The sequence below is a fragment of the Phoxinus phoxinus genome (genome assembly GCF_949152265.1).
Source record: "Phoxinus phoxinus genome assembly, chromosome: 7".
Taxonomy (NCBI): Eukaryota; Metazoa; Chordata; class Actinopteri; order Cypriniformes; family Leuciscidae; genus Phoxinus; species Phoxinus phoxinus.
This window is the reverse complement of record NC_136882.1, coordinates 16,070,101-16,087,882: the sequence shown is the minus strand read 5'-3', so window position 1 is coordinate 16,087,882 and position 17,782 is coordinate 16,070,101. Positions and strand designations below refer to the sequence as shown.

The following is a 17,782-nucleotide window of genomic DNA, read 5'->3' as shown; positions in this document are numbered from 1 at the left end:
AGACGGAAGAGGAGAGGGACAAACAAAAGGAAATACAATCACAAAGATCTGGGATCTTACCTCAGCAACCCGAATCCTTTCTTCTTGGTCTTCTTATCCAACTCATCACCGACCTCCTCTGATTTCTTCTTCTCTTTCTCCTTTCCTTTGCTTTTCAACTTGTCTTTCTTTTTGCCTTTGGCCTTCTTCTTTTTGTCTTTCTTGTTCTCCTCATTGTCTCCCGCACCTTGTCTGGAGGAGCCACTGACCGGAGTGTCTCGTCCAGAGCTCTGGTCGGACCCCTCATCTGTTTCAATACAAACAATCAAAGATAAAATATGAACATATAGTTTCCCTACAATTGTGCAGCATAACCAAAATATACATATGTATTGCACTTTTTGTCTTGTGTTTATTTAACAAACTGCACAAATATATCTACCATGGTATAAACAGCATAGCAAAATCTCATCTAGCTGACAGATTTCTATATTCACACAGAATTTACCTTCAAACGGTCTAGTCCTAGTGTGGCCTAGATCTCAGTTGGAGTCGAGGAAATATAAAAGATCTCTTCATAGATATTTTTACAGCTAATCTGCCCTGGTGCATCATAAATTATCATAATCTGGAGAAAAAAGAAAGAAGGGATGCAGATAACTGGATAGAAAGAGGCGGAGGAAGAGGAAGAGAAAGATTAGCATTGGAAAAAGTGGAAAAAAAGAGGCTTGGGTAACTGAGGAACCTGCTGACATAACCATCTGTTACTGGCTATCCACTGTGGGGCACTGTATGTGTGTGTGGCGATCAATTGCGGCTGCATTATGTGTCTGCGCTCTGAGGTTTGTCAGATGGTGGCGGTGGTGCTGGGAGCAGATGTACGTTTACCAGGCCGCCTCAGAGACCGTGATAAAAGAGAGATGAGGAGACGTGTGAAAAAGCATCAGTCTTTCATAAGCCTCACAGCGGCCATCTTACTAACCCTCCACTTGTAGCTCAGGGGAAGGTCCAGATAGCCCTGTACGCTGTGATTTATTGATGGCTAGTTGTATCTTACAGGCCATCATATGACAAGGGAAAAGACAATTAGACCGTGAAGGAACAAGTGAGATCAGGGCTGGAAACCGAAAGATTGCTGGTTGACCAATATGTTTTTCAATGGCCAATATTGAGGCGTAGAGAGCAGGGTGAACAATATTTACACAATGGCAAATTATACATAGAATTGCGAAAAATAACAAACATGAGACAATTTTTCTCAAAAGCTTTTGACAAAGCTGGTGGCATAACTGATACGAGGCAGAATACCAAATCTTTTAATCCGCCAAGCTGATTAATCGACCAACTGACATTAAACTAGCAGTTCTTTGGTTCTTGCACATGCATTCTTCCATTGATACAAATGTATCAATAATCGACAGTGTAGTCCGATATTTGAATGTATGACTGTTATGAGCCAGACTTGTTAGTGAATCCAAACACACAACACAACCAGTTTAGTCCAAATTGTGAACACATTACGCTAATGCCGGGTTCAGACTACACAATGTTTTTGTCTTCTACGACACTATCAGATTATGCGATTTTGACTAGGCTACTAAATTATTGTTGTGTCATCGACAAGAAACATGTCAGACTAAACGTTACTTCCCGACCAATCACCACATGCCGTCTTTAACGCCGTCATAGAGAAGGTGGAACTAGCGACTAACTTTTAGAAACAAGAGTGGGAACACTACCGAAGCGCTGTGTTAGCTTAATGCTAATTTCAGTACCGGGTTGTTGAAGCGCCTCCGCTATTGTTCACCAGCATTTATCTTTTTTCACTCTGTCATGGTAGACCTTGAGGAAACATGATAAACTCAAGAGTATTGCTGCCATAACTACATCGCATAATTTCACCTAGCAGCACCAACACCATCATCTCGTTTCGCCATGTTTCGAAAGCTGTGTACGGAAGAGCTTCTGTGCTCATATCGTTCAACTCCCCAGACAGGCACGTGCAGAGGGGGGGGCTTTGGGTGCTCGAGCCCCTGCCCTTTTTCAAAATTAATCAAAAGTGCCCTTTTCAAACAAATATCATTGATAATATTGTGGTCAATAAAACAAAATGCATTTGCTTATAATTTACATGGCAATGTGTACAAGACTAAAGTAGCCTAAATTCACGTTTATTTTTACGTTTCTGTCAGTCTGAGGTGTCGTTGCTATAAAGCGTTGCCTATGGGTTGCGTCACTTGCGTCAAGTTGTGCGTGTCTTGCTTCGGTCTTGATTGACGGTCTCCATTTTCGAGGGTCTAAAACTCCGGAGTAGTGTGTGGACGGCAGGCATAACCGTAGCAAAAGTTATGCGTTTTAAAATGAAAATGTACTAGTGTACACGTAGGTATCCCACACAGTCTGCTTGGGAACCAATGCTCTCGAGCGTCTTGGTCTTTCAGTGAGTAACGTTATGGCTCGACGGCAGAAAAAGAAAAATAATATTTTTTTATTATTATTATAATTTTTTATAATAAAAGGTTGCGTGTCGATTCAATTAAAAATCCACATAACACATATTTTAAAATATTACTTAATTCGCTGAAGCCTGTTTGTCATGCAATACACCGACCAATCGTCATCTGGCACAAGAAGTTCAAATATCATTGGACGGTCATTTATAAATAAATCATTTGAAAATTACATGGACAGACGAATTTACATTGAAGTGATCTGAATCTCCGTCGTTGACCTAATGGATGTTAATTGACTACAAACCAGCACCAAAAGTAGCATTAATGGTAAGTATAATATTGAAGTCACTTGTATTTAGTCTATATTGATACACCGTTTACCATTATGAAACTATCATAGTTTGTTAAATGAAGCCCAGGCCTACTGTAGGCTGCCTGACAACAACACACGAAATGGTGAATTTATTATTTTAACATTTTTGCACACACACACATTACTATTTTTTTTTTTTTAAAGAAGTCCCTTATGCGCTTTAAGCCTGCATTTATTTTGTCATGAATAGATTTCACCGGAGGCAAGATGTAGCGAACCCAAATGCAACTTTAATTATAAACATTAAACCAAACATAAAACAAAGGCTGGAAGCCAGAACAAGCAACAGGAAACATTCAATACTAGACAAAGACACAGGGCAAACATGAGGGCTTAAATACACAAGACTAACGACAAGACAAGGGACACCTGTGAACAATAATCAGATGATTAACCAATGACAAGACACATGGCAGGATCACATGACAAACAGAATCACATGACAAGACAATAACCAGGAACAAAACCCACACCGTGACATAGCCCCTCCCCTATGGGCGGCTCCTGACGCCCATAAGGGAAAAAAAAACAAAGACAAAAAACAAAACATGAAAGTTCAGGTGGGCGGTGAAGCGGAGGCGGACTCGGGGGAGGGATGGAGGGCCAGGCCCGTGGAGTGGAAGAGGGCCTGGAGATTGAGGCTGCGCAGGCGACCAGGGCGGAGCAGGCTGCGCAGGCGACCAGGGCGGAGCAGGCTGCGCAGGCGACCAGGGCGGAGCAGGCTGCGCAGGCGACCAGGGCGGAGCAGGCTGCGCAGGCGACCAGGGCGGAGCAGGCTGCGCAGGCGACCAGGGCGGAGCAGGCTGCGCAGGCGACCAGGGCGGAGCAGGCTGCGCAGGCGACCAGGGCGGAGCAGGCTGCGCAGGCGACCAGGGCGGAGCAGGCTGCGCAGGCGACCAGGGCGGAGCAGGCTGCGCAGGCGACCAGGGCGGAGCAGGCTGCCCAGGCGACCAGGGCGGAGCAGGCTGCGCAGGCGACCAGGGCGGAGCAGGCTGCGCAGGCGACCAGGGCGGAGCAGGCTGCGCAGGCGACCAGGGCGGAGCAGGCTGCGCAGGCGACCAGGGCGGAGCAGGCGACCAGGGCGGAGCAGGACGAGCAGGCGGCCAGGGCGGAGCAGGACGAGCAGGCGGCCAGGGCGGAGCAGGACGAGCAGGCGGCCAGGGCGGAGCAGGACGAGCAGGCGGCCAGGGCGGAGCAGGACGAGCAGGCGGCCAGGGCGGAGCAGGACGAGCAGGCGGCCAGGGCGGAGCAGGACGTGGGCGTGGCCAGGGCGGAGCAGGACGTGGGCGTGGCCACGGCAGAGCAGTCGAACCCTCGGGCGTCCAGGGCGGAGCTGTTGGACCCTCGGGCGTCCAGGGCGGAGCTGTTGGACCCTCGGGCGTCCAGGGCGGAGCAGGCTGTGGGCGTGACCACGGCGGAGAAGACCCTTCGGGCGGCCACGGCGGAGAAGACCCTTCGGGCGGCCACGGCGGAGAAGACCCTTCGGACGGCCACGGCGGAGAAGACCCTTCGGGCGGCCACGGCGGCGAAGGCCCTTCGGGCGGCCACGGCGGTGAAGGCCCTTCGGGCGGCCACGGCGGTGAAGGCCCTTCGGGCGGCCACGGCGGTGAAGGCCCTTCGGGCGGCCACGGCGGTGAAGACCCTTCTGGCGGCCACGGCGGTGAGGGATTGCCCCCCCAAAAAATGTTCTTGGGGAGAACAGACACCAGCTCAGGAACAGACAGCATGGCGGCAGCCATCTTGTCCGGAGACACTGGCTCGGCGGACGTGACGAGCGGTGGAGGGGTCTCTGGGCTGGACGGGACCGGCGGCGAAGGAAGCTCTGGGCTGGACGGGACCGGCGGCGAAGGAAGCTCTGGGCTGGACGGGACCGGCGGCGAAGGAAGCTCTGGGCTGGACGGGACCGGCGGCGAAGGAAGCTCTGGACTGGACGGGACCAGCGGCGCAGGATCAGCGGGCTCTGGCGCAGGATCAGCGGGCTCTGGCGCAGGATCAGCGGGCTCTGGCGCAGGATCAGCGGGCTCTGGCGCAGGATCAGCGGGCTCTGGCGCAGGATCACCGGGCTCTGGCGCAGGATCACCGGGCTCTGGCGCAGGATCACCGGGCTCTGGCGCAGGATCAGCGGGCTCTGGCGCAGGATCAGCGGGCTCTGGCGCAGGATCAGCGGGCTCTGGCGCAGGATCAGCGGGCTCTGGCGCAGGATCAGCGGGCTCTGGCGCAGGATCAGCGGGCTCTGGCGCAGGATCAGCGGGCTCTGGCGCAGGATCAGCGGGCTCTGGCGCAGGATCAGCGGGTTCTGGCGCAGGATCAGCGGGCTCTGGCGCAGGATCAGCAGCCACTAGAACAGTTACAGCCACAAGGACAGACACAAACACAGAAACAGACACTGACCCAGGCACAGGAAGAGTCTCTGGATCGGCAGGCGTGACGTGGACAGTCTCTGGATCGGCAGGCGTGACGTGGACAGTCTCTGGATCGGCAGGCATGACGTGGACAGTCTCTGGATCGGCAGGCGTGACGTGGACAGTCTCTGGATCGGCAGGCGTGACGTGGACAGTCTCTGGATCGGCAGGCGTGACGTGGACAGTCTCTGGATCGGCAGGCGTGACGTGGACAGTCTCTGGATCGGCAGGCGTGACGTGGACAGTCTCTGGATCGGCAGGCGTGACGTGGACAGTCTCTGGATCGGCAGGCGTGACGTGGACAGTCTCTGGATCGGCAGGCGTGACGTGGACAGTCTCTGGATCGGCAGGCGTGACGTGGACAGTCTCTGGATCGGCAGGCGTGACGTGGACAGTCTCTGGATCGGCAGGACTGACGTGAAGCTCTGGCTCGGCAGGACTGACGTGAAGAACAGGTTTGGGAGAACGAAACCCTGGGTTGTGTTTGCTAGCAGCCCTTCTGGCCGATCGCACAGACGCCAGCGGTGGGTCTGTCATGCTGGATAGCAATCTTGGACGTCCAGAGTCCGATCTGGTGGCCGGTCTGAGGGCTGGCGTGACGTGAAGAAACTCAATCTCAGCGGGACTGACGTGAAGCTCGGCAGGACTGACGTGAAGCTCTGGCTCAGAGGATACCGTGGGCTTGCGGGGCTCCTCATCCGCAAAGCCTACAGTGCACGACGAGCCGCTCCACATCAGGGCAAAGTCAATATACTCCACCAGAGTGTTACGAGGGGTATTGGCTGGCATGAGCTGGTAAAGTGGTTCATTGAGTCCATGGCGGAACATGTCCTTTAACACAGCATCATTGAAACCCTCCCCATGGCAAAGCTCGCAGAATTCCTTAACGTAATCCTCGACTGGACGGTTTCCCTGGCTGAGGCGGAAGAGGCGGATTGCTGGGTCCATGATGTGGTCTAGTATTCTGTCATGAATAGATTTCACCGGAGGCAAGATGTAGCGAACCCAAATGCAACTTTAATTATAAACATTAAACCAAACATAAAACAAAGGCTGGAAGCCAGAACAAGCAACAGGAAACATTCAATACTAGACAAAGACACAGGGCAAACATGAGGGCTTAAATACACAAGACTAACGACAAGACAAGGGACACCTGTGAACAATAATCAGATGATTAACCAATGACAAGACACATGGCAGGATCACATGACAAACAGAATCACATGACAAGACAATAACCAGGAACAAAACCCACACCGTGACATATTTGATAAAAAATACAGAAAAAAACTACAATTTAAAATAATGGTTCTCTATTTTAATATACTTTAAAAATATAATTTATTTCTGTGATGCAAAGCACACACACATACACACATATACACATACATACACACATACACACACACACACACACACACATATATATATATATGCCCCTTTTTATATTTGAGCCCCTGCCCCTGAGGAACTCTCTGCACGTCCCTGTCCCCAGATGTGATGAAATTAAAAAATAAATGATTTAATAAATAGTTAAAGTAACTTTTACGTTAAGTAAGTTACCCCTGCAACTTTTACGTGGAAAAGGATAACAGGAAAGTCATGAATAATACACTTCTCTTACTTGGTGATAAAGAATATATTGCATCCAATATGACTCTGAACCGGTTCAATCTTGAAAGACAGAGATAAACAAAACAAAAACATAAAAAAAGCATGCAAAACTCTCTGAGCCTACACAAATGAGTTCGAGGACAAGTCGGTTCTTCCGAGGCTTAGTCCAAGGCCAACAGCAGCATCCGTTTCCCCATGGCCTGATTTCTACACAAACAAACACCGATTCGCTGTTTAAACTAGCATTGAAGCGGGCGGCTCGGTAATGACTGTACAGCCGCCCTATTATTCGGAGACACAGAGGAACCTCAAAGGCCTGCTCCAGCTCCCACTTCTCTAATATGCATCAGAAAACTCTTTTGTTCGGACCAGCGCAAAGGCTTATTGTAAATATCAATCCGCTGAATACAATGCTAAACGCCGGAGGGGGAAAAATGGTGAGAAAGGATAAAGAAAAAAGGGGAGATATTTCCCATCATGCTCACGTCTCAATATGAAAACACTTAAAAAGAGCAGGGCTTGAGGACTTAGAGAGCAGTACCTATGCTCTGAAAGCCTTACATAATAAAGCTATAATGACACTGCTGTGAGCTCAAAGTGAAATAATGGAAACCATTTCAAAGGGAAATAAATCCCTTCCTTAAATGCCTCTCTGTTTATCATCTTCACTGATGTATGGCCTTTGATATTTATATGGTTTCTTCTCCATGTGAGAAGGCCTCTTAGTAGACTGCATCGTCTTGATTTTTTCATTGGGCTGGTGGTGTAGTGGTTAGGGCTCAAGGCTCACAACTGGAAGTTTCAGGTTCAAACAATGCATAATAAAAGATCTCTTCATTTGCCATTGAATTGCATTTCTTCTTTTTTTTCAAATATTTCTTCCTCAAAAGTATTAAAATAATCATTGAATGGAGCGTTCAGGAACTGGAATTGTTAAGAGAAATTGAAACCAGAATTGTTAAATTCCTGAAGATTTTCTTCCTTAACCACTGTGTGCCTGATACTAAGTACCAACTATTTCACAAAGATATAAAGCAAAATCAGAATGTTTAGATCTGCCAGGGAATAATCTGGTTTAATATCTACTTCAAGAAATTCGAAATACCTGATCCCATAAACCTTGCAAACCCTTGGTGATTAGTTCTTCCTTAAAAGCATTCTTTATTCCAGCCCAATACCATAATAGTATGACTGTTTCTTGGTAGACTAATCAAAACCTGCACCCAGACTCCTGACGTTGTGTAGCAGCCAATCAGACAGGAACCGACATCTTTCCGTCGATTCTTGCTACTTTATATGCAATATACATGGTAACATATCATGGGCTGTCGATGGATGTGCTGTCTGAGGCTGAGAATATCACCATTGTGCCCTTGAGCAGGGCACTTAACCCTAGGTTGCTCCAGGGGGATTTGTCCCTGTAATAAGTTGATGGTTCATGCCATTCAATTGCGACACTCTGTGAATGTCACATAAACAAACTCCACCACAAGCAAAAATTATAATCTAAGCCGTTTAAACCAGATCCAACATGATCATACAAGGGCACAAGGACAAACAATTAAGCTTGGATTAGTATTCAGAAAACTGAAAATGATGGAAATATTTATTAGAAACTATAGAAGTGTGACATACCCTAAAAAGAAGAAGTGCGCTTACTTGCACTGAATGTGCACTTGTAGTGTACTTCAAATCTTAAATAGCATAAGAATACTCTCAGATATTATATTACATAAATAAAATGCCACTTAAGTGTAAAAAGATAACCATTGAGTGCATTGTTAAAGTAGACATTGAAATAATGTAAAAATTAAAGTATATTTTAAATCCTTTTTTAATATAGTCATGCTTTATTGAAGTAACATACTAAAGCACATGTTAAGTACTTGATTATAATTTTAACTCTGGATTGTTTTTAGTCATTCTATATATCTTAAATGTACTAAATTGCAACTTCATAATTGCAACTGTTAAATTAGATATGTTTTTAAATAGATGGCATACGTGTTTCAATAGAAATTACATTATAGTATACTTTAGATTACCACATATGATGTCAACAGTACACTTTAACCACATTTCAAAGACATTAAAACTAAGACATTTTAATTTAATATCAATTAACATGTAATTAAGTGTCTGAAAACATTACATTCAGTTAACACTTGAGTATATTCTTTAGTATACTTTTCATAATAAGTACACATTTTAAAAGTATGCTACTTCTTTTCCACAAGGGAATGTATGAATAGATTGATAAACATATGTATATAATCACACACGTTGTGTTTTCATGTTTTATGGGGACTTTCGCTAGACATAAGGATTTTTAAACCGTAAAACTGTATATTCTATCCCCTTACCCTAACCCTACCCATCACAGAAAACTTTCTGCATTTTTACATTTTCAAAAAACATAACTTAGTAAGATTAATTTGCTTTTTTTTCTCATGAGGGCCAAAAAATGTCACCACACGGACAAGGATTTCAGATGCATCTTTGTTTGGACATTTTGTCCTCATTATGTACGGTTTACCTGGACCACACACACACACACACACACACATGCGTGCGCATGCACACACACACACACACACACAGAGTATCCTCCCACAACAGGGGCAATAATGAGAAGTGAGTGGAACGCTGTGTGCCTAATTACTGTCCTCAGTAATTAGCAATAAGCTGCGGCTGTTTTCTTGACCAGAAGAACTGGGTGTGCACACGTAAGTGTATGTGTGGTATCTCCACACCATGGAAAAACAGCAGATGTATTCACACGTCCTTGAGCAAATGAGAAAATGACCTGATAATTTGTGTTAATGAGTTTGTTTTTAAGCTATGAACTCATAACTAGGTCATCCGGAGTGGCACCATTGAACCACATCTCAGGTTGAAATTTCAGAGAAAGTCTTGCAACAAAGAGATCCGGTTTTATCTTGATCTCCATGAATAAGGAATTTCGATACTGCATCAGGATGTGTGTGTGCATGCGACAGGATCTTCAGCTGTGGCGTATCTGTTCGCACTGACCCTAATGAACAACCCTTCTCCTCTCTCACACTCTCTCCTTCTTTCGCCACATGTCTGTAGTCTGTCGTCTCACGGAAGGGCCAATTAGGCTGGTGTGTGGGAAGAGGAAGCACATGACAGGGACAAAGCCAAACACTTTACTCTCAATTACTCTCCCTCAACAGGCACACACTGACTTCACTCACACACATCCTCAATCACTACACATACTGATGTAGCACCTGTGCATAAACATGTTCCACTACAGACTTATGCGAGTCTAGGAGAATCAAAGTAACATGTTGAATATACCTGTAGCAAGTCCAAATGTCCATCCAAATGTCAAATGTCAGACTTGGTTAGAATAAAATACTTCTTTCAATAACATTAAAAAACCTAAAAATACCCCAATCTTTTTTATTTGTAGCCTATACAGTTGTTTGTTTTTTGTGACCATTTTCAAAATAATTGGTATTAAAAAGCAGCACAAAAGCTGGTGCTACTACACTGCACATTTAAATCCTCTGTGGTTGACAGTGTTGCTGCTGCATTGTGGGTGCTCACCATCATCATCCTCTGGCGGGCCGTCGTATGATTTGTCGATTGCTGCGCGGAAGCTCTCGTTGCAGCCACGCCCTCTAACCATGTGTGGGCGGGGCCTGTGGAAGGGCAGTAGCTCGTTCCTCTTGGCCTCTGTCATGGCGGTCTGCAGACTCTCCAGAGAGCTGGACTTCTTTAGGCCTAGCGTGGGTCCCAACTCCACGCCACCGCTCACTAAGACAAAACAAAGAGGAAAAATAAAAACACATTATGACAATTCAACAGCCTGCCAAAAGCGCCTTTCATTTTCATTCTTAACATATTCTCAACAAATTTCTGCTATCAATTCAGGCCAAATTATTATTTTTTCAGATCATTTCAGTGTTTGGTGTGCCATTTCTGCGTCATGTAAATATGATAATAAAGAAATTTAAGATTAAAAGTTGAAAATCTCTCATTGAACTCATTGAGTATTCTAAAAAAAAAAACTTTTTTTAAAGGGTCAAGGTACTTACAAAGGGTTACTTACACACACATCAAATTTGCAAATTAAGTGTTTTTATTCAATTATAAACACTTAACTTATTTGTAAAAACATGTGCATTGCTTCAGCTGTAAACCTGGTTATTTTTATTTAATTATTTTATTTACAGCCATTAAAGGGTTTTAGGTTTTAATGTGTTGTAAAACTAGATATAACTTTACAGACATAACATTAGTGATATATGTTTTACATCTTGTGGCTGTACTATTGAAAATTGTTGTGGTAATAAACATTTTGCCCCAAATGTTGTCAACTGAGCTTAACTTGTACTAAACCTGAAATATTCCTTTAAATTATTTAAAATATAACTGTTTGTGATTAAACCATTGTACTATTTGCATAGTACATTGCAACTGGTTTACTTTTTAGCATTTCTTTGCATACTACTAGCATACTTCTCTTTCTTATTTCTGCAAAGGCATGACATGTGACCCGCAAAGTGCCTTTACATTTTTGCAAAACCAAACCTAAACTTAACCAAAGCTTTACAACTACATTTTGCTGCCTAGCAATCACTGGTCTAAGGAAATGTTAATAGTTCTTTGTGAAATGCTAGCTCATTTGTTTCTGTGATTTGATTGCTAATCAAAGATGGTGGGTCAATAGAGACTACTGGAGCGTTTCCCAAAGGCATTCTGGGAAGAAGACAAAGCAAAACGTTAATAATGTTTGAAGTGCCAAAGGTGGATCTTTATAAGACCGAGCATGTATGTGAGAGTATGTGTGTTTGTGAGTGTGTGTGATTGTAAACACTCTCTCTCCTCTAATGAAAATGACTTTTTAAACATGCGTCTCCACAGGGAATGATGGATGAAGGCTCAACCCTGGGACTCGCTTCTCCATCAATCAAAAGCACCCTCTCTCTCTCTCTCCCTCTCTCTCTTCTATCTCCCTGCTTTCCAACTCTGCATACCTCCATCCTTCCTTTCGTTGACCCCACCCTCCTCGATACATCTCCTACACCCAGAATCATTAGCTAAAGCGCTGCAGCTCCTAGAATGCATTCATGAATCAGGAAATCATCGTATCGACAGGTGGTGCGCCTCACTGGAATTCCAATCAGCCTGGCCTGCTGCCGGCACAGGCCCCCTTTTTGTTTGGCTAATGGTCGTTTAAATGAAAGTGGAAGTGGGATCAGTCGTTTAATCTGTGTGGCCTCCAAACTGCCAGAGAAGGCCAGACGAGATGAGCCCAGCCCGGCCCAGCTGCATGCTTTCGGCTCTCAGGATTATGACACAGGAGAAATTTATGCACATATAATTTGAGATGTGGTAGAGAGAGAGAGAGAGAGAGAGAGAGAGAGAGAGGGGGGGGGGGGTAGACTGAGATGAGGACACAGCTGGATCAGAAAGTCTCCATGTAAGATTACAACAGATGACAAACTTTGAAGTTTGACAAGAGATGAAAGACCATGAAAGGATGGATGGATGGACAGATGGACGGATGGATGGATGGATGGATGGATGGATGGATGGATGGATGGATGGATGGATGGATGGATGGATGGATGGATGGATGGATGGATGGATGGGTGGATGGATGGGTGGATGGGATTTTTTTACTTCTTTTGAAATAAGTAGTTTTTGCTCACCAAGGCAATTTATAATTTATAATACTATAAAATGTTATAGTAATTTAAAATAACTTTTTTCTACTTTAATACATGTTATATGTTGTGATGGTGAAGCTGAATTTTCAGTAGTCATTACTCCAGACTACTTACAAAAACTACTCATTAAAATAAATAACTAAAAAGCTACCCCAAACTTTTGAAAGGTAGTGTATGCGTTTAATTAATAGGTGTTCATTATTATTATAATTGTTTTTAAGCTTTAGAATCCATCACACTTCACAACATGCTGGTATTAACGTCAAGTGTGAACTTATGAACCTGCATGTGTTGGCCGGAAGCAATGTTTCATAGATATAAAGGTTTAAACTATTCATATTTTTCTCACAAGCAATACTCATTTTGCTTCAAAAGCCATTGATTCATCAGCTTGGGTAGTATGCATTAACATTGTGCTTGTTTTGTGTGGTATTTAAAGCGTCAACTTTCAAGGTCCCGTACACTTGCATTATACTGTATGGACTTTCTAAAAAAATCTTCATTTGTGTTCGTCTGAAGAAAGAAAGTCATATTCATCTGGGGTGGCACGAGGGTGAGTAAATGAGAAAGAATGTTCATTTTTTGATAGTGCTCATTCTCACAATTGAAGGTATACTCTAAGAATGGGCCACAGCCCTGACAACTTGAATTACTTTGAAAGAACAAGTTTCACTTATCAAGGGCTAATCCTGAAGTTTAACCAGAAAAGACCAAAGCAAACCACTCTTAAATTGGACTTTCAAGCACACGGCAGTGGTGGATCATAGGGAAATGTTCATTAGCAGCAGTGCGGAGTGTCAGGGAGTGGGAGAGTTCTCTGCAGCTGAGCTCCAGTCCAGACTCTGGATTTGTGCGAGAGGAGGTTTATAAATAGCAGGCCGCTGATGTACCAGCCAGCGTGACTGAAATGTTCTCTGTACGAGCACAGTTAGTGTCACAAACGTAATTACTTCTGTCCCACGGCCTGCTGATGGAATTAAGCAGCTTTTGAGAGGTCTTCTCTTTGGAGGACTCCAAAACTTTTTGCATGGAGGAGAAGAGTTTAAATATGTGTCTCGGGATACTAGCGTGCTTTAATCAGACCCACGTACATGCTGAAAAAAAGTCATTAAAATACATAATAATGATGTTTTTTTTTTTTACGTCAACCTCTGTAATCCACTTTTTTTTTTTTTCAAGTGAAGTATTAGTGATAAAATATGAACATATCTTGAGCTTGTATTATCCATAGACCTTATTTTAGGAATTTAACCAAAAAAACCTTCAAAAAACACATTGACTTTGAGAGTTTTAAGACTCATTCCTGTGGCAAATAACTGCCCTGAGACATTGATGGCCGCCAAGTGAACTAACTTTGGCTGCTTACGGTATTGAAAGCACAGGATTATGGGATATCACAGTCAGCGAAGGACACATCAATAGCCGTTTTTCCACCGTCAGGCTGAACGGTTCTCATTGCGCAACCGTTCCATTCAGTACCGATCCAGGCCAGCTGGTACAGTAACGGTTACATGTTCTACTCTGGGGCTGATAACACCCGCTTTTTGGAATGTAATACAAAAGCGTCAGTCGTTGCTTTGGTAATGAAAGAGTTTACAGATGAAATGGAATGGACTGTATTTATATAGCGCTTTCACATACCCAATGGCCACCAAAGGGCTTTACATGTACGGTGGTGTCAGCCATGAAAGGCATCCAGCTCGTCGGGAGCAGCTGGGGTTAGGTGTCTTGCTCATGGACACTTGGTCAGGTGGAACCGGGGCTTGAACCACCAACCTTCCGGTTTGTAGACAACCTACATGAACCACTGAGCCACTGCCGCCCAAATGAGATGTATAGCGACCGCGTTATGGAGGATGATCAGATATTTCTTTTAATTGTATTATTAATGTGGGGTTTACATCCCTTAAATGGAGCGCTTAACCAGCTACAGAGAAACTGATAGCCAGGAAACAGACAAGTGACCAATTCTAGGTTGTGACGTCACTTCACGGATTCTACCAGAACATGTTTAGGGCCGAGAACGGTTTGTAACCGCGCCGTACCATACCAGGTTCAAGTGGAAACACAACTGGAACCATCCCTTGACATTCTAAGAACTGTTCGGGCCTATGGTGGAAAAGAGGCTAAAAGCCGCTATCCAAAAAACGATCCGATGAAGGTATGCCAGGAGACAGGATGTCTACAATCATTGGATTAGGACGTGCCTTGTCGTCTTCCTACCTCCGTACGGAGGATTTTTCAGCTTTTGGACACAGCCTATGTTTCAAAGCATATTTAACAGACACTATAAAGAGATATGTGGAGCGAATCATTTTGATAGGTCAGCCGTCTTAGTGTCATGCTTGTTCTCCTGTCACACTCAAAAACACTTACTCTTGGTTCATAAGTGCAGGGTTCAAGAAGCAGCTTTTTGTGCGTTATACTCCTACATACCTCATGTACCCGAGTCTGTCAATCAAACTCAATGGTGTATTCAGGCAGGAAGAGAGGATAGAGACACATATGCCAGTTACAGTTCAGACACTCTCTGACATCCTACACAGACTGTAAACCCCGTTCTCCACCCCACCGGATGGCATTCATCACCACATCGCAGGTATTAAAAACCTGTAGTCCTGGGCTGTTATGATATTTTCGCAGCGAGAGATGTATGGCTTTGATAATTGCCTACGGCAGACCTTTAAAGGCATCTCATAATTACGGATCACCTTTATTGGGTTAGCGTGTGTGAGGGGGTGTAGCAGGGGTCGCTGGCTCTCGGAGACTGATGGTTGTGGGCGGAGGGGTCTGTCACGTTTTGAGTGCAGGGTGATGGATGGTCACTTGCACTGGTAACCAGCACACACCATTAAACCTCGCCCTCACACCAACACGAGACAGAGAAACCCTCCCAGCCAGAGCTTTCATCTTATTTTGATGTAATAAAGATTGTATCGATCAATCAGAAACTCATTATGAGCTCGATCACTGTAGGCAGGGCTGGTTTTGAATGTGTGAGTGTCGGGCCCCACAGATCTAAGAGTGTGAGCTGAGCTGACTGAATGTTTCACGAATGGGACTCAACCAGGGGGCGGGACCCAATAGGGGGCCTAAAAAAGCGTAAAAAAATGGCCTCACGATGACTTAAAAGGTTTTAAAGTCCCCCTGTAGGCAATCATTGTACCCCTTAAAACTCTTCTTTGATCACTAAAATTATTATTTTTTTTCTTTTCTAAATATTTAAATATTTTTTGAAAAAAATATCTTCATGCCTTAAAATAGCTTGAATGTAACTCTACACCCTTGCTTCATTTAGTATAGGCTGATCCATGAATATGCTATTTAGTATATGTGGACCATGAATATGCTACTTGGCCCCGCCTCCACTCCCTCAAACCAGCTCAGAAATCCACTCGGCCTAGTCTAGATATCTAGACGCACCCTAGCGGCAGCAAATGTAATTTGCAGCCAGGATCGTCTAGCAACTCTCCATTGTCTTCAAGCTGGAAAAACCAAACTCTAGTCAGGCCAATCACATCTCTGGGCGGGCTTAACATAATGACGACAGAGTTGTGACGGTGCATGTTAATTCCCTGCTACTTGAAAACAAAGATGGCTGCTGCTGGCAAACAGCGGCCTTTCGAATCGGCTTTGGCCGCGACTCTGGGAAACTTGGAGTTAAGCTTTTCTTTGAGAAAAGAACAAAGAACGGCACTGAAGTCATTCTTAAAAAAAGGAAGATGTGTTCTGTCGCTCTGACTATGTCACCTTCTTCGTTGCTCTGGTTGGTTGTAGCGCTATCCTATTGTGTGCAGAGGGAATTTAAAAGACAACCGTTTATCCCGCCCCTCGGATTGAGCCCTGCCAATGGTGTGTTCCCAGACCCAACATCTTGATGTGGGTCTGGCTTGTCGGGCTACACTCGGCCAACTTACAATAGTATTGCTCTTTACAACGTCGAACACATAAGGGTAATACATATGATTAGCCTTGACTATGTTATCAAACAGCTAATATTGTGTTGCTAATGTTACACAAACCCTGTTCCCGTTCGCCATCTCAGAGTCAGGCAGCTGCTTTCTTACAACCAGCATCCTTAGAAACGCTTTGAACAACTCAGAACGTCAGTGGAGAAAGGCATATAGTTCATCATAACAACGTAATATACATCATACACTGACTATATTGCTAAATCTACCCGGTTTTTCATATCAACAGAAAAATATACCGGGATAACCTGGCTTCTCTTGAGACTCCCTTGCTTCATGGCATAGTAATGAAGTAATGATATGCTAAAGCCCGCCCGCCCGCACGTTTACGTGATTGGTTACAAGGTAGTTTGTGAAGTAAGAAACACCAGTGATTTTTAAACTGCGTTTTTGAGACTGCATTTTGTTGTTGAAATATATATTTTTTTACTCCGCAAAGAAATATGGATTAAAAGTGACAGTAAATACATTTATTATGTTACAAAATTCTAAATAAAATGTTCTTTTGAATTTTCTGTAGGACATAAAAAAAAAGATGTACCACAGTTGCCACAAAAATATTAAACAGCACAACTGTTATCAACATTGAGGTTTCAAATGTTTCTTGAGCTTGCTGCTATTAGACGAAGCTGCTATTTATTCCCATATTAGAATGATTTCTGAAGGATCATGTGACACTGAAGACTGGAGTAATGATGCTGAAAATTCAGCTTAGCCATTACAGGAAAAAAAAACAGTATTATAAAATGTGTTAAAATAGAAAACTCTCACTTTAAATTGCGATAATATTTTACAATATTACTGTTTTTCTACATTATTTTGAATAAAATAAATGCAGCCTTGGTGAACAAGAAACTTTTTTTTTTTTTTTACTTTTAACTTTTTTTTTAAAGGTGGTGTACACTAGTTCTAGTTATGCCAAGCTCTAAAATACTTTATCGGGTAGAAATTGTGAGTAACAAATATTTTCATAAATCCTTATCCCTAATCCTTATCCAGCTAATCACAAACAACTGGAGACCAACCATAGGGCCTTATTAAATATTGTTGTGGACAAAAGGGGGCCTTGTAGTTTTTAAGTAAAAATATTAATTAAAATGAGATACACACTTCAGTTTACTAAATACAAATTCTTAACTTGAAACTCTAAATATGTCATTAATTATTATGATTCACCAGTAGACAAATCCAGATTCAAAATGAAGTTTTAGTGTCTGACTCTTATAGTGACTAACAAATTGTTGCTGGTCTATTTGTGGCCTTTTCAGTCAAAGCTAACTGA

The 17,782-nt window shown here is 43.9% G+C and overlaps 1 protein-coding gene across 6 annotated transcripts in view; it reads right to left on the bottom strand.

The window, feature by feature from the left end:
* Nucleotides 1–17,782, bottom strand: part of pard3bb (par-3 family cell polarity regulator beta b) — a 314,850-nt gene that overhangs the window by 109,437 nt on the left and 187,631 nt on the right. For all 6 annotated transcript variants that reach the window (XM_079619492.1, XM_079619489.1, XM_079619490.1 and 3 more), the window contains 2 exons: nt 10,401–10,610; nt 61–286 (listed from right to left, as the gene is read on the bottom strand). In XM_079619492.1, coding sequence (XP_079475618.1) covers nt 61–286; nt 10,401–10,610 — 436 coding nt within the window. The remainder of the gene's footprint in view (nt 1–60; nt 287–10,400; nt 10,611–17,782) is intronic.